The sequence below is a fragment of the Bos grunniens genome, chromosome 25 (assembly GCF_055505025.1).
Source record: "Bos grunniens cultivar Pamir isolate PY7600 chromosome 25, Bosgru_T2T1.0, whole genome shotgun sequence".
NCBI classification, from domain to species: Eukaryota; Metazoa; Chordata; class Mammalia; order Artiodactyla; family Bovidae; genus Bos; species Bos grunniens.
The window spans coordinates 33,157,733-33,172,623 of NC_141189.1; the positions used below are offsets into that span (position 1 = coordinate 33,157,733).

A 14,891-nucleotide genomic window follows, 5' to 3' on the forward strand; every position below is an offset into this window, starting at 1 on the left:
GCTTGCCAAGGTCCTAACCAACCAGCAAACTCTCCACGTATGTCAAAACCCAGCTCAGTCACCTTTCGGTGAAGCCTTCTTCAAGAACCTCCCTCCTGCTCTCCTGCCCGAGTGGATTTGCTTGCTCCCTCCTCTCTGGCACCTCTGTACCCAGATGCATTTGCTGCTGCACAGACCACTCTGATTTGCAGTGATATGCCTCCTTCACGAGACCTGAGTTCCCTGAGGTCAGGAACATCATCTTACTGATCCTGGTGACCCCAAAAGACTCCAGAATGTCTGATACACTGTAGGTGCTCAATATATGGTGAATGGGAGTGGGGGGCCCATTTTCACAGATAAAAGGTAGATCAGAGTATACAAGACAAAATATAGTCAAGGAGTTAAACACAGCAAGTAGTGGCAAAGAACAGCAGCGAAGAGTTCAAACCTTCGGCCCCAACAGAGAGACCTGGGCTTGATTCCTGGCCGTGTTACCTGCTGCGCGAGGCCTTCCATGAAGCATTTCACTTCTCTGAGGCCCGGGGTCTACAGCAGTCAAGGCCTCCTTGCTGGACTGTTCCAGAGATTCTGTGATGACACGCTGAAAAAGCCAAGCCCTGCGCCTGCCACACGGAAAGTGCTCACAGGAGGCAGGGCTACCGGCTACAGCCATTACCACCCTGTGGTTGTTCTGGGGAGGGCCATTGTTAAAACCATTATTTAAACTCTAAAAGGAATACTCCACGAACACAGGAAGGACAGACAGGCTGGATCCACACAGTCATGAAAAGAGGACTTCACGGCAGGAGTTATAAGAAGGTCCAGAGAAACCAGAGCAGGAAGTGGGGAGTCTGGTATGAGCTGGGTGACATCAAGCAAGCGACTTACTCTGTGTATCTCAGTTATCTCACCTGTAAAATGGGAGCGGCACCAGCATATGAATCCTTTAGTACCTATTACGGTGTCTTAGGAACAACCAAGTTAAAAGGTAGATAACTAACCTGGCAGTTCCCATGCATGACACGAGTGCCAGCTATTACTGTCGTTATCATTGCCTTCACCAGATAATCCCTGAAAGAAATTCTGGTAACTACGAGGAGGCCCTTACAGACAAACCCAGTGTGAGGGTGGGTGTCAAGTTCTCAAAAGAGGATTCTCGGCACTCCCACGTGCGGTGCATGGCCTGCATGACTGGCCCTGCGTGCAGGCGGGCCTTCCTGTGACCCTCATACTCGCAGTAACCTGGGGACACACAGCTTGCTAGCAACGCACAGGCCAGGAAGGGACCTGAGGGGCACTCAGCAGCTCATCCACAGCCCCGGGGCAGAAGCTGTCTGAGGGCTCCAGCCCACCCCACACCTCCGCAGACCTTGCGACTCTCTGCCTTTCTCAGTGGTGCCATCTGCTGGCAAGTGGTGATGCAGCACCAGGGTCTCACATGACCATGACTGAAGGTGGGTGTCTTTTCACACATTCAGAGCCATCTAAATATTCTCCTTTGTGAGGTGCCTGTGCAAGTTTTTTGCCCACTTTTTACTAGGTAGAGAACCTTTTTTCTTATTAATTTGATGGAGTTTATGCATTCTGAATACAAAACCCTTACTGGATACATGAAAGTGAAGTCAAGTGAAGTCACTCAGTCGTGTCCAACTCTTTGTGACCCTATGGACTGTAGCCCGCCAAGCTCCTCTTCCATGGGATTTTCCAGGCAAGAACACTGGAGTGGGTTGCCATGTCCTTCTCCAGGGGATCTTCCGGACCCAGGGATCGAACCTGGGTCTCCCGCATTGCAGGCAGACGCTTTACCCTCTGAGCCACCGGGCAAGCCCCTACTGGACATATACCTATGGCAAATGTTTTCTCTGAACGCAGTTTACCTTTTCACTCTCTTTACAGTGGTCTTTTGATGAGGAAAAGTTTCAAATTTTAACGTGGTCCAATTTATCAATCTTTCCCTTGGATAGTGCTTTTTGTATCCACCTAAAGGAATCCTTACCTACCCGAAGGTCATGAAGAAATACTGTTTTTTTCTTTTAAAAAGGTATTGTTTTACCTTTCACATTCTGACTTAGCGCACACCTGAAACTCACTTTTCTGTATAGCATAAGATATTAGCCAAAATTCATTTTTCCCATATGGCGATCTAGTTGATTCAGCATCATATACTGGAAACGTCCTCATTCCTCCAAAGACACCAATGTCGACTTTGTCGTTAATCAGGTGACCACTTGGAACTCTTTCTGGATGCTCCAGTTCTGCTGATCTGTTTGTTTACCTTTGTGCCAACACCATGTTATCTGATCGCTGAAGCCTTATAATAAATCTTGCAATGTGATGTCTTCCAACTTCTTCCCTTATTTTTCCATTATTATATTGGCTATTCTTGCCCCTTTGAATTTCCATATACATTTTAAAATCACCTTCTCAATTTCCACAAAAAAATATCTGCTAAGATTTCCTTTAAGACTGCCCTAAATCTCTAGCTAAATATGGAGAGAACTGACATCTTTTTGAAAGTGTAACGTGAAGACATTTACATTTCCTTCAAGGTTTGCTGGATGGGGGCTTGTGCATCTTTTGTTAGATTTATTCCTAGGTATTTGATGGGTTTTTTGATGCTGCTGTAAATGGGAGTGTTTTAAAATATTCATTTTCTAAATGTTTGTTGTTGGTGGATGCAAACACCCACCAGATCTCAAGCTCTAAATTCCCACTGCCGCTGGTTCATTCTTTTGCCACCACAACGCCCAAGCACACTGTTTCAGGTCACGTTTTAGAGAGAGCCCCTCGATATATGTCTGCTTAAATGTGGTGAGGGCAAACAAGAAAGCTGAATGGATGAAAGGTTAATATTTTAATGTTGCATCTAATTCCAGAGCTTTGGAAGATCAAATAATTCAACCACCTCAGAAACACTAATCCAATATTAATATAATAACTTTCTGGTTTTAAACATAACACTATTTTAGAAAGATTGGAAACTTCAACAACAAAAAGAGAGATGACCACTGCTGGAGTTGCAGTGTATTTCCTTGGGTCTTTTTCTTTGCTATGTAATCTACACTCTTGAGCTCACGTGTGCATGTGTGCTAAGCCGCTTCGGTCGCGTCCAGCTCTTTGCGACCCTATATTCCAACTCTTTGTGACCCTATGTACTACAGCCCCTGCCAGGCTCCTCTGTCCACGAGATACTTGAGCTCACGTGTGCGTGTGTGCTAAGCCGCTTTGCTCGTGTCTGACTCTTTGCGACCCTATGTACTAGAGCCCCTGCCGGGCTCCTCTGTCCGTGAGATACTTGAGCTGATGCTGTATGTCTGTTACCATGTCCATCTTTCTTCCCGCCTCCGGCTAAAATAAAACCATTTCTGTTACTGGTAACTGTTCACAAGCGTCAGTAGTGGCTACATAGCACACCACTGAAAGGACAACACAGCAGCCACTCTTATCCTGAGCCTCAGAAATGAACAACAGTGTTATGATATCACCACAACATCCCCACCTGCAAGGCTGCTGTTCTGTGTATATCAGTTTCTAAGGACAGAGTGACAGATCTTTCTCTTACAATGATAATGACTGTTACGACAACAGTTTCTCTCAAACTCTGTGTGTGTGTTGTCCATTTTAACCACCATCATTACAGAGACAGTCGCAGCCTCCTATTGCCAGGTCTCCATTCTGAGGGCCTCAGATGAGCTCACTCATAAACCCGTACAACAATCCTGCCAGGCTGATGCCCTGGAGCCCAGGATCCGCCCGGAGTCCCAACACAGGGACAGGGCGCCCAGGCAGTGAGCCCACACTTATAACCATCGTAATGCAGAAGATGCAAACAATGACTTAACCGCTTTTATTAGTCAAGCATTTCCATGAAGTGATGAACGCCTAGCACCCAAGACATACACAACAAACCAAAAAGGCATGGCTACATGTATCCGATCTTAAGGGAAGTCCTTACCATGGACCCTTATGCCACTTCTCTGGAAAACAGCCCGCATTATCATGTCTCCAGCGGAAATTCTGCAGAAATGTAGAATCTCAATTTCAAACTTTCACACAGGAGCCAACTCTACTCTGAGAGACAAGCTGGAATTCGAAACGCCTGGAGACAGAAACACGGCAGCCTGTTACCAGCGTGCCTGCCACACACCAGGCTCATCCCCAAGGACCCTAACAGGAGACAGATCCCTCCTCCACGGACCCTGCTTCCTCAAGAGACTCACTTATTTTCCAAGTCAAACCATCACAGTAAGTAATAATTATATCCACTTCAGAGGCAGACGTACTAAGTTGAAGTTCATACAAGTTTTATGACTTGTATCATGCACTGCAAGGAAATCAAAACAGTCAATCCTAAAGGAAATCAACCTTGAATATTCAATGGAAGGACTGATGCTGAAGTTGAAGCTCCAATACTCTGGCTACCTGGTTTGAAGAGCCAACTCATTGGAAAAGATCCTGATGCTGGGAAAGACTGAAGGCAAAAGGAGAAGGGGGTGACAGAGGATGAGATGGCTAGATAGCATCACCAACTCAATGGACATGAATTTGAGCAAACTCCAGGAGAAAGAGGAGGACAGAGGATCTCGGCGTGCTGCAGTCCATGGGGTCACAGAGTCAGACGTGACTTAGCAACTGAACAAGCACCATGCACTTATGTGTCAGTTACCGTTACAGGAAGGATACGGCCTGGGCGGGGCTAGGAATCTACTTCCCCAAAGCACACCCCATCCCCCAGATAACAATGTCTGGGGTGGGGGGACACGGAGCCTGGGGCTGTTTGACCTCTTCAGCACCAGGGCAGACACTTCCCAGAGGGTTCCACTCTGTGTCCTGAAAACCTCCACTTGGTCAGCATCCAGCCCTCTGGCCAGCAGGGCAAGGAGCAGCTACAGGCAGGGTGGACGCAGACTAGATTAGGAGAAGGTGTCACAGGCGGCGCCTCTCCCAGTGAATCACCTCTGAAAGATGTCAAACTGGGCCAGCAAGCGAGGCCAGGTCTCAGATGCCGGGGAGCATTTCAGCCCTAGAAAAAGTCACAGCTCCAGCCCAGCCCTGTGCCCAAACAGGCAAGAGCAAACTGTTGTTAAGAAAAGGCAGGCCACAGAGTAATGGAAATAAAAGCAAAAATAAACAAACGGGACCTAATTAAACTTAAAAGCTTTTGCACAACAAAGGAAACTATAAGCAAGGTAAAAAGACAGCCTTCAGAATGGGAGAAAATAATAGCAAATGAAGCAACTGACAAAGAATTAATCTCAAAAATATACAAGCAGCTCATGCAACTCAATACCAGAAAAATAAACGACCCAAAAAATGGGCCAAAGAACTAAACAGACATTTCTCGAAACAAGACATACAGATGGCTAACAAACACATGAAAAGATGCTCAACATCACTCATTATCAGAGAAATGCAAATCAAAACCACAATGAGGTGTCATCTCAGGCCGGTCAGAATGGCTGCTATCAAAAAGTCTACAACAATAAATGCTGGAGAGAGTGCGGAGAAAAGGGAACACTCTTACCCTGTTGGTGGGAATGCAAACTAGTACAGCTACTATGGAGAAGAGTCTAGAGATTCCCTAAAAAACTGGAAATAGAACTGCCATCAGTTCAGTTCAGTCGCTCAGTCGTGTCCCACTCTTTTCGACCCCATGAATCGCAGCACGCCAGGCCTCCCTGTCCATCACCAACTCCCAGAGTTCACTCAAACTCACGTCGATCGAGTCAGTGATCCCATCCAGCCATCTCATCCTCTGTCGTCCCCTTCTCCTCCTGCCCCCAATTCCTCCCAGCATCAGGGTCTTTTCACATGAGTCAACTCTTTGCATGAGGTGGCCAAAGTATTGGAGTTTCAGCTTCAGCATTAGTCCTTCCAAAGAACACCCAGGACTGATCTCCTTTAGGATGGACTGGTTGGATCTCCTTGCAGTCCAAGGGACTCTTAAGAGTCTTCTCCAACACCACAGTTCAAAAGCATCAAATCTTTGGTGCTCAGCTTTCTCTGTAGTCCAACTCTCACATCCATACATGACCACTGGAAAAACCACAGCCTTGACTAGATGGACCTTTGTTGGCAAAGTAATATCTCTGCTTTTGAATATGCTATCTAGGTTGGTCATCACTTTCCTTCCAAGGAGTAAGTGTCTTTTAATTTCATGGCTGCAATCACTATCTGCAGTGATTTTGGAGCCCCCAAAAATAAAGTCTGACACTGTTTCCACTGTTTCCCCATCTATCTGCCATGAAGTGATGGGGCCAGATGCCATGATTTTAGTTTTCTGAATGTTGAGCTTTAAGCCAACTTTTTCACTCTCCCCTTTCACTTTCATCAACAGGCTTTTCAGTTCCTCTTCACTTTCTGCCATAAGTGGTGTCATCTGCCATACAACCCAGCAATCCCACTGCTGGGCATACACACCGAGGAAACCAGAACTGAAAGAGACACGTGTACCCCAATGTTCATCACAGCACTGTTTACAATAGCGAGGACATGGAAGGAACCTAGATGTCCATCAGCAGATGAATGGATAAGAAAGCTGTGGTACATATACACAATGGAGTATTACTCAGCCATTAAAAAGAACACATTTGAATCAGTTCTAATGAGGTGGATGAAACTTGAGCCTATTATACAGAGTGAACTAAGTCAGAAAGAGAAACACCAATACAGTATATTAACACATATAAATGGAATTTAGAAAGATGGTAACGATGACCCTATACATGAGACAGCAAAAGAGACACAGATGTAAAGAACAGACTTTTGGACTCTGTGGGGGAAGGCGAGGGTGTGATGATTTAAGAGAATAGCATTGAAACATGTATATTACCATATGTGAAATCCATGACCAGTCCAAGTTCAATGCATGAAGCAGGGCACTCAAAGCTGGTACACTTGGATAACCCTGAGGGATGGGATGGGGAGGGAGTGGGAGGGGGGTTTGGGATGGGGTGGGGGGTCACATGTACACCCGTGGCTGATTCATGTCAATGTATGGCAAAACCACCACAATATTATAAAGTAATTAGCCTCCAATTAAAATTAATGAATTAATTTAAAAAAAAAAAAAGAGGAGGCAGGCCAGCATTTGCCTCTTTTGTACGTCCTATGACAAACCCCTGCTGATCTTTTACTGTGTGCCAGGCCCTGTCCTGGCATCTGACAACTCCCCTGGGGAACAAGCCGCCCAGGTCTCTGTCCCGCTGAGGCTCACGGTCAAATTTGGGAGAAACACACACACACATATTCAACATCATTTTCCACCGTGAAAGGACACGCCTGAGGAACCCCGGCCAGGTGTGCTGGGGATCTAACTCACAGCTGAGATCTGACATCCAGCCTGAAGCGCCCAGAGCACCTCCAGCTGGTCGAACCTTTGGCGATGAGAAGCTCACATAATGTCGTGCTGAGTGGGACAGCGGAGGCGAGAGCAGGAGAAGTCAGAGGGCGGGAACGTCTTGTCGGCTGAAGTCATCAGAGCGACTGTTATGGAGGAATTAGTGAGATCTGTGGGGGTTCCTTTTTTCACGGTTGTGCCACGTGGCTCACTGTGAGTTCCCTGATCAGGGACTGAACCCAGGGCGTGGCAGTACTAGTGCAGAGTCCTACTGACAGGCATGGGAGAGAGCACAGGTGCAGACAGGTGAGGGGTGTGTAAGAGTGAGTGAGAGAAGAGCCGTCAGCGTGAAAAGGCCTGAGAAACATCCCTGGGTTATGGCCGTGCTACCCTCACTGACTGTCAATAGGAGACAGCAGGCGTCCTGAGGGGGCGCCCCTCCAGCTTGGCCTCCAAACTCGGGCCAGACCAGAGCACGCGGCTCCCCGCTTGCTCTCAGCCTGGTGTCCAGATTCCTCAGCAGGACCTGGGCTCTGTGGCCTCTCCCGTCCCACAGCTCTGCACTCAGGTCCTCCACCCACTCTTGCCCTGACTGCTCCCCTTACCTAACAGCCTGCCTCCCCGCTGCAGGCTTCCCAGACGCCGCATCCTCTGCCTGCAGCATCCCCACTTCCAGCCCCTGACTGCCTGGAACAACCGCTCATCCTTCACATCTCCACGTAAACCGCTGTCTGCCTACTGAGGACGCTCCTGGCTCGCCAGCCGGGGTTAGAGGGTCTCCATCTATGCTCCCAAGCTGGACAGGTGGGCACGGAGCCTGGAGCACTCAGAAGGCCTGGAGGAACTTTAGACGTGACAAAACAGGTGCCTCAAAGAGTGATACGATGAGTATGATATTCTGAGAAAATGAATCTGGCTATACAGTGCCCTGAGCTCTGAAAATAACCAGCACGATCTTAGGGAAAGTTGAACATACCAAGAGCAGGTGAACGTCTGCCTGCTGGGCGTCCACTCCTCTTCTTCATTTGCCGGTGCTGAACCATCCCTTTCTCTCATTCTCTGCCCACTAGCCTGGAAGGAGCTGATGCCACTCTGACTCCAGGGAAGGGCCTAGTAGAGCACCCATGCCCCCGCCACAGTGACTGACTCAGGGACAGGCACGAGACCCCAGGTCGGTGCAACGATACTCACTTCCAGACTTCTGCCAGAAGCATTAAGAAAAGAAGCTTGCTTTTTCGCAGGGGTTGCTAAGCTGATTGGATGTAATGGAGCATTCTGAGAATGACACCAACCGAGAAGAAAGCAGAGACGAGAGGTGGGAAGAAGCACATACTGACAACTTTGTCTGAACACCCAGACTCAGCCACAGCTTAGCTAGGACAGTATGTTCAGTGGCAAGAGTCAATCAGATCCATTTGGGGCTGAAGGTGATTTCAGCAGGGCTTCCATCATTTGCAACCAAGAATCTTAACCCAGACCCAAAGGAGATCAGAGTTAAGGCAATGACCCAACCCAACAACAAGAAAGTTCCAGCCGTTTGTGCACTCGCAGTCCCTAGTGAAGGGGATGCCTCAGTATCGATCAGGCATCTCCATCAGCCAACGTTCTGCTCGTCCATGTGATAGCCTTGCCATTGGTCTGCCCGATAAACCACCCATGATGTGCAGCAAACCACTTCTTACTATTTCAATCTGCCTCAACTAAACCACTAACTCCATTCAGTAGACAAAGACCACAGTACACAGCTTCCCACTATTTAGCAGAAGTAAAACCCTATCTTACAAGAAAAATTTGTTTTCCAGTTTGAAAGCTAGGAATGTTATGAATAATGTGGTTCAGAAAAGGTTTCCAGATCTCTGTACTATCGTCTAAATTGTTCTGTACATTTCAAACTTCTCTTAAAAGTAAAGTCTATTTTAAAAAGGGGGCGGGGGAGGGCTTCCCTGGTGGCACAGTGGCTAAGAATCTGCCTGGGAAGATCCCACATGCCACGGGGCAACTAAGCTCCTGCACCACAACTCCTGAGCCCGCATTCCAGAGCCCTCAAGCTGCAACTACAGAGCCTGTGCGTCACAGCTACTGAAGCCTGCGTGCCCTAGAGCCTGAAGCTACTGGGCCAGCACCCCAGAGCCCGTGCTCCACAAGGAGAGAGGCCACCGCAATGAGAAGCCCGTGCACCGCAACTTGAGAGTAGCCCCCAGTCACCGCAGCTAGAGAAAAGCCCATGCAGCAACGAAGACCCAGCACAGTAAAAAATAAACATTAAAAAAAAAAAAAGGAAGCCTGTTCCCAGATGCTTTGTGTGCCCCCTCCCCAAACTGTCCTTCTGAATTCATTTCAATATTTTAATCTCTCTACCCGCACTGCCCCAGGTCAGGGCAAGAGTGCATTAGGAACTGTCACCTGTAGAGTGACCGATTCGTACTGGTTGCCGAGGACTTTCCTGGCCTTAGCACCGAAAGGGCCACATCCTGGGAAATCCCTCAGTCCAGGCACCCAGGATGGTTTGTTACCCTGTGTATCAGATGAAGCCTTGTTCTGCCTCTAGCCTTGTGTCCTGTAACTGCAGCCCCACCTCCACACTCCAGATACCCCAGAGCCCCCCTCCCACATCCTGCAGCTCCACGTGGGGCTCCTGCTTGTCCCTGACTGCTCTACTCTGGCTGCCTCCCCCAGAGAGCACCCAAGAAGGGTTCCCCCAGAGCCCTGAACCCACAGCGACCCCCACACTTGTCAAACCACAGTCACTGGCTGTCTTCCCCACCAGCCTGAGAGCTTCCTCGGGAAATGGGCTGTTCTGTGCCCAAGTGCTGTTTATGGCACTGTTTATAGCATTCTTTCCCAGGTCATTTTGGGATCTTCTAAGCTCCCCTCCAATACACAGATCGGTAGGTTCTTCAGGCTATAATATGGATTAAGCTGATCTGCTGATCCAGGGCAGGCAACTCAGGTTTCCAAAAAGCACCCCACAGGTGCTGTGACCTAAACAATGAACCTGGGCAGTTCCCAGGATACTTCAAAGGAACCCGAATCCTTTATCATTCCCTGGTTGGCTAGACTGCCAAGATGCCCCATTGGGCAGTGAGATTCAGCCAGGTTGAAAGTCTTCCCAAACTGACTTTTAGGATTTTTACTCAAAAAGACAGCATAATGAGTGCAAACCCTGAAGTCAAATCCTGGCTTTGACGCTTTTCAGCTGTTGTCACCTTGGGTAAGTGACTTAACATCTTCGGACCTTAGTTTCCACTCTAGAAAATGGAAACAATAATACTTCCAACAACTCATAAGACTTGTGAGGACTAAAGGAAATAACACACAGGAAGTCCTTAACAAGCACCTGGCACTGAACATGCCTTCGATAATCACCAAAGTAATTTAAAAGGGCTCAAGTCAGGCAGAGTTAGGTGAGAGCCTGCAGGCACCTGTGTGCTGGCAGCATGCCCAACCTCCCTTAGATAACCCTCCACCCCTTCTCAGCTTTATCCACCCAGCGCCTAAATTCCTGAAATCCTTAAGCCTCTCCCTTTCCCGTCCAGCTGCCCTCCCATCTAAGATTCCTGCCTCCCTACACAGCCCCATCTTTGTCCTTGGCCTCTCTCCTCCCCATGGCCTCTTTCATCCCAACCCCACAAACCCATTCCTCGCTACGTAATGACTCCTCCTGACTCCCACTCTTTGAGACCTACAAATATTTATTAAGTGCCTGCTCCCTGCTAGAAAGGCACAGCTGAGAATTACGGCATCGCTTGTGCACGTGCGCCCAGTTGTGTCTGACTCTTCTCGACCCCATGGACTGTAGCCCGCCAGGCTCCTCTGTCCATGGGGATTCCCCAGGCGAGAATACTGCAGTGGGTTGCCATTTCCTTCTCCAGGGTATCTTCCCCACCCAGGAGTCACAGCTGGGTCTCCTGCATTGCAAGCAAATTGTTTACCATCTGAGCCACCAGGGAAACCCCTATTTTCCATTAACCCTCCCCACCAACCTTAAAAAATCCTAATCTCTGCCTGTATGCTCTGCACCTCTCCCCATTCATTCATTTTTCTCTTTCTTTAAGCATCCGTCAAGATTCTATTGGGTGCCAGGCACACAGCTAGATGTTGGGAATACAGCTTGTGAGCAAAACAAGCCCTCCTGGAAGTACCAGCTTAGTAACAGACACAAAGTGGTAAAAACACAAAGGATAATTGCAGGTAGTGGAGATGAATCAAATGAATGAAATCAAGAGAAAGATCTAACAGAAAGGAATTGGGGCAAGGGAAGCACTTTAGGTAGGGATGTCTGGGAAGGGCTTGCCCCACTGATCAACACAGCTACCATTATTAGCTGCCTACTGTATAAGAGACGCTGGCTCAATCTCTTTACACGCACAACATTACGGAGTCTTTGCACAGTGTTCACCATCCCTATTTGCAGTTGAGGAATCAGAGTCTCAGAAAGGTGAAGCAATTTGGCCAAGGTCACACAGCCATTCAATGATGAAATCGGGATCTGAATGTAGCCACTCTGTGTACTCTTGCTTCCCAGATCCACCTTGCCACCTACCTCCCCGTGAGCTCTACTTCTAACTCTTCATACTCCCCTAAGAAACTAGTTAGGATTTTTTTTTTTTTTTAAATTTTTGTCCTTTACTGAGCACTGGTAGAAGCTTCCACCTTTATGTACATTTTCTAACCCTACCCTCAAAACAATCGTAGAAAGCAGGTGCTGTCACTATAGTCATTTTACAACTGAAGAAACTGAGGCCTAAATTCACGCACTTAAATTCAAACCCACATCTCTCTGGCTCCAGGATCCAGACCTCTGACCCCTTAAGAGGTCCAGCCTAAGAAATACCGCCCCGGGGAAGCTTGGTGCCCATCGTCCAGCCCCGGCGAGAATAAGGTCTGCATCCAACTGAAATCTGCATCTGTAATACTGAGACTCTGAGAAGCGGAGCGACTTGCCCAAGGTCACATAAGAAAGGAGCTACGAGGTCGGGGTTCGAAGCCGGGCGCCGTATGTCCAGAGCCATAGCTCTTAACCAGCGCACAGCCTTCCCCGAGCGCCTCCCTCGGCCCTCCGCCTCCGCTTTCACCCTTCCCAGCGCCCCCGGTCGGGGTCTACGCGCCCCCAACCCCAGCTCCCGCCCCGCGGCCTCCCCTCCTGCCCCAATACACTCACTTGAGGTGGTCCAGGGAGTGGATGTTGCGCGAAGACTTGCCATGGCCCCCGCCCACCCAGCTCCGCGAGCGGCCAAACATCTCGGTGGTCCCGGCCAGTCGTTCGCCTCACGGTCTCATGCCCGAGCGGCCGACCGGTTGGGCGCCCGTGGCGGCGGCACAAGCAGAGGAGGCAGCGGCGCGGGTGGTGGAGACACCGCCAACCACCTTCCTCCCCGGCCCACAGCCCCGCACTGACATTCAGCCGGAACCGGCCGTTCGACCGCCGCGCTTTACGGCCGGCTGCCGCGAGGAATGCTGGGAAATGCAGTTCGCTCGCGAGGCCCCCGTGGACGGGACTCTGCGAAGGAACTACAAAGCCCGACGTGCATCACGCAACCGCGGGCCCGGGGCCTTGGAAAAGAGGCGGGGCGAGAGGAGGGGAGTCCGCAATATCTTAGGGGTGGCAGGAGCCCTGAGAAATGTATCTGTGAAGATAGGTGAATGAAAGTTACCACGGTATTAGCAATTATTACCTTTATGACGGGCTTCCCTGGTGGCTCAGAGGTTAAAGCGTCTGCCTGGAATGCGGAAGACCCGGGTTCGATCCCTGGGTCGGGAAGATCCCTGGCGAAGGAAATGGCAACCCACTCCGGTACTCTTGCCTGGAGAATCCCATGGAGGGAGAAGCCTGGTAGGCTACAGTCCATGGGGTCGCAAAGAGTCGGACACGACTGAGCGACTTCACTTTCACTTTCACCTTTATGATAAGAATAAGAATAGCTGTTCCTTAGCGTATGCTGTGTGCCACTGCCGTAAGCTCTTTACACATATTGTTAATTCTCACAACAACCGTATGAGAACCTTTATTATCCCCTTTTTACCTAAGAGGAATTTGAATCACAGTGGGGTTAACTTACCCAAGATCATATAATTAATACATGGCAGACCCAGGATTCAAACACAGGCGCCCTTAATTTTATGCCCCAAGAAACAAAACTTCACCAAACCGTTAACAGCCTGGTTTGTCCTTCACAGTCTTTTTTTCTACTTGAGTTAAAAAATAAATATTGAAAGGCCTTCGAGCAACAGTGTACCAAAACTGAACGTCCTGTTCTTTCAGTGGATTTCTCTGGTCTTCACCCCAAATCCATGCCATTTCCAAAACATCCACATTTTAAAAAATAAGGAAACACCCAACTTCTTACACCAGGCCAGAAGATGTATCTAAATTTCTCTCCTGGATTGGAAGTGGGAAATTGCATGGAGGCGATACTGCCCTGTTCACCATTCACCCTTTTCTATCCCTCACAGTTATTTAAGGTCTACTGTGTCCCATTAACTGTGCTCAGGACAAAATTGGGCTAAGGGCCAGTGTTCTCCCCAATACCTAGCACAAGGTTTGCCACATAATAGGTGTTCAACAAATATCAGAGTGAATGAATGAAGGTTTGTTTCACCTTCAGCAGTTGGAGGATTAATGGTTTGCTCTATAATTCATTTAAAGGGGTATGAGAGAGCCATGGAGAAAAAAGGGCAAGTTCTGGCCTCAAAACATATACAGGCCCAGCAGCTTCTAGGGTCCTTCTGTTTCTCTGGGCCTCAGGTTCCTAGTCTGTAAAAATGGGTAACATACTGCACTTCCCCCAGCTGGTTCCAATTAAGCAATGCATGTAAAGCACCCAGCTCAGGGAGGCCTGAGATTTAAGTCTGGTTGAAACCGCTTTGGGAGGCACTTTGGGCAAGGTCAGTCAGTCTCCTGAAGGATGTACAAGGGGTGCCCCTGAGGAGGGGAATCAGCAAGTGGAAGAGACTCACTTTTCTGTGAACTTCTTGGTTGGTTGAATGTTTAACCACGTTCGTTATTATTGCTGTAAAACACGTTTTACAAAATAAAAACAAGAAGCAACCCTACGACTGGAGGTCTGACCTGCTGGGAAGTTTCTTTACTCAGCTGTCCCTGAATTTTATTATGCAGATTCCCGCCGCCCCGCCCCGCCGAGGGGTGGATCTTCCAGCAGCCAGAATCTGCAGAGTCGAACCGGGCGCCGATTGATCTTCCCCACCGTGGAAAACTGCCACTTTCGGAAAGGCCAAAATTTTCACTGGTGAGGTCCAGTGTCCCCGACCCCCACCCTGCCTCCTTTTTCAACAGATAAACTGAGTCCCAAAAAGGCGTGGTGCCAATACTCAAGTCCAGCAGGGTGCTGATGAAGCTCACGATTTCAAATCTTCAGCTTTTGTAGCCTTAGGATACTTCTCGGTTGTAATCGTGTTCTGAGTCTTTACCCTCTCCCTACTCTGTCGCGGAACCGCAGAGCGAATTGGATTCGAGATCTTCCCTGAGTCCTGAATCGCGAAAGCGACTCAGAAGCCGGCGCCTGGAGGGGAGGAGCGAGGCAGTATCCGCCCCCGGAAGTCTCGGGCCAAT

General features: G+C 48.9%; 1 protein-coding gene across 14 annotated transcripts in view; it reads right to left on the bottom strand.

Moving 5' to 3' along the window:
* CLEC16A (C-type lectin domain containing 16A) overlaps nucleotides 1–14,868 on the bottom strand; it is a 236,597-nt gene extending 221,729 nt beyond the window's left edge. For 10 of the 14 annotated variants that reach the window (XM_086375773.1, XM_086375778.1, XM_086375772.1 and 7 more), the window contains exon 1: nucleotides 12,483–12,716. In XM_086375773.1, coding sequence (XP_086231899.1) covers nucleotides 12,483–12,562 — 80 coding nt within the window. In that variant the 5' untranslated portion in view covers nucleotides 12,563–12,716. Of the gene's footprint in view, nucleotides 1–3,937; nucleotides 4,082–12,482; nucleotides 12,717–14,278 lie in introns of those variants that run through there. The other 4 variants (XM_086375776.1, XM_086375780.1, XM_086375774.1 and 1 more) reach the window with 2 other exon arrangements.
* Between the last annotated feature and the right edge of the window lie 23 nt (nucleotides 14,869–14,891).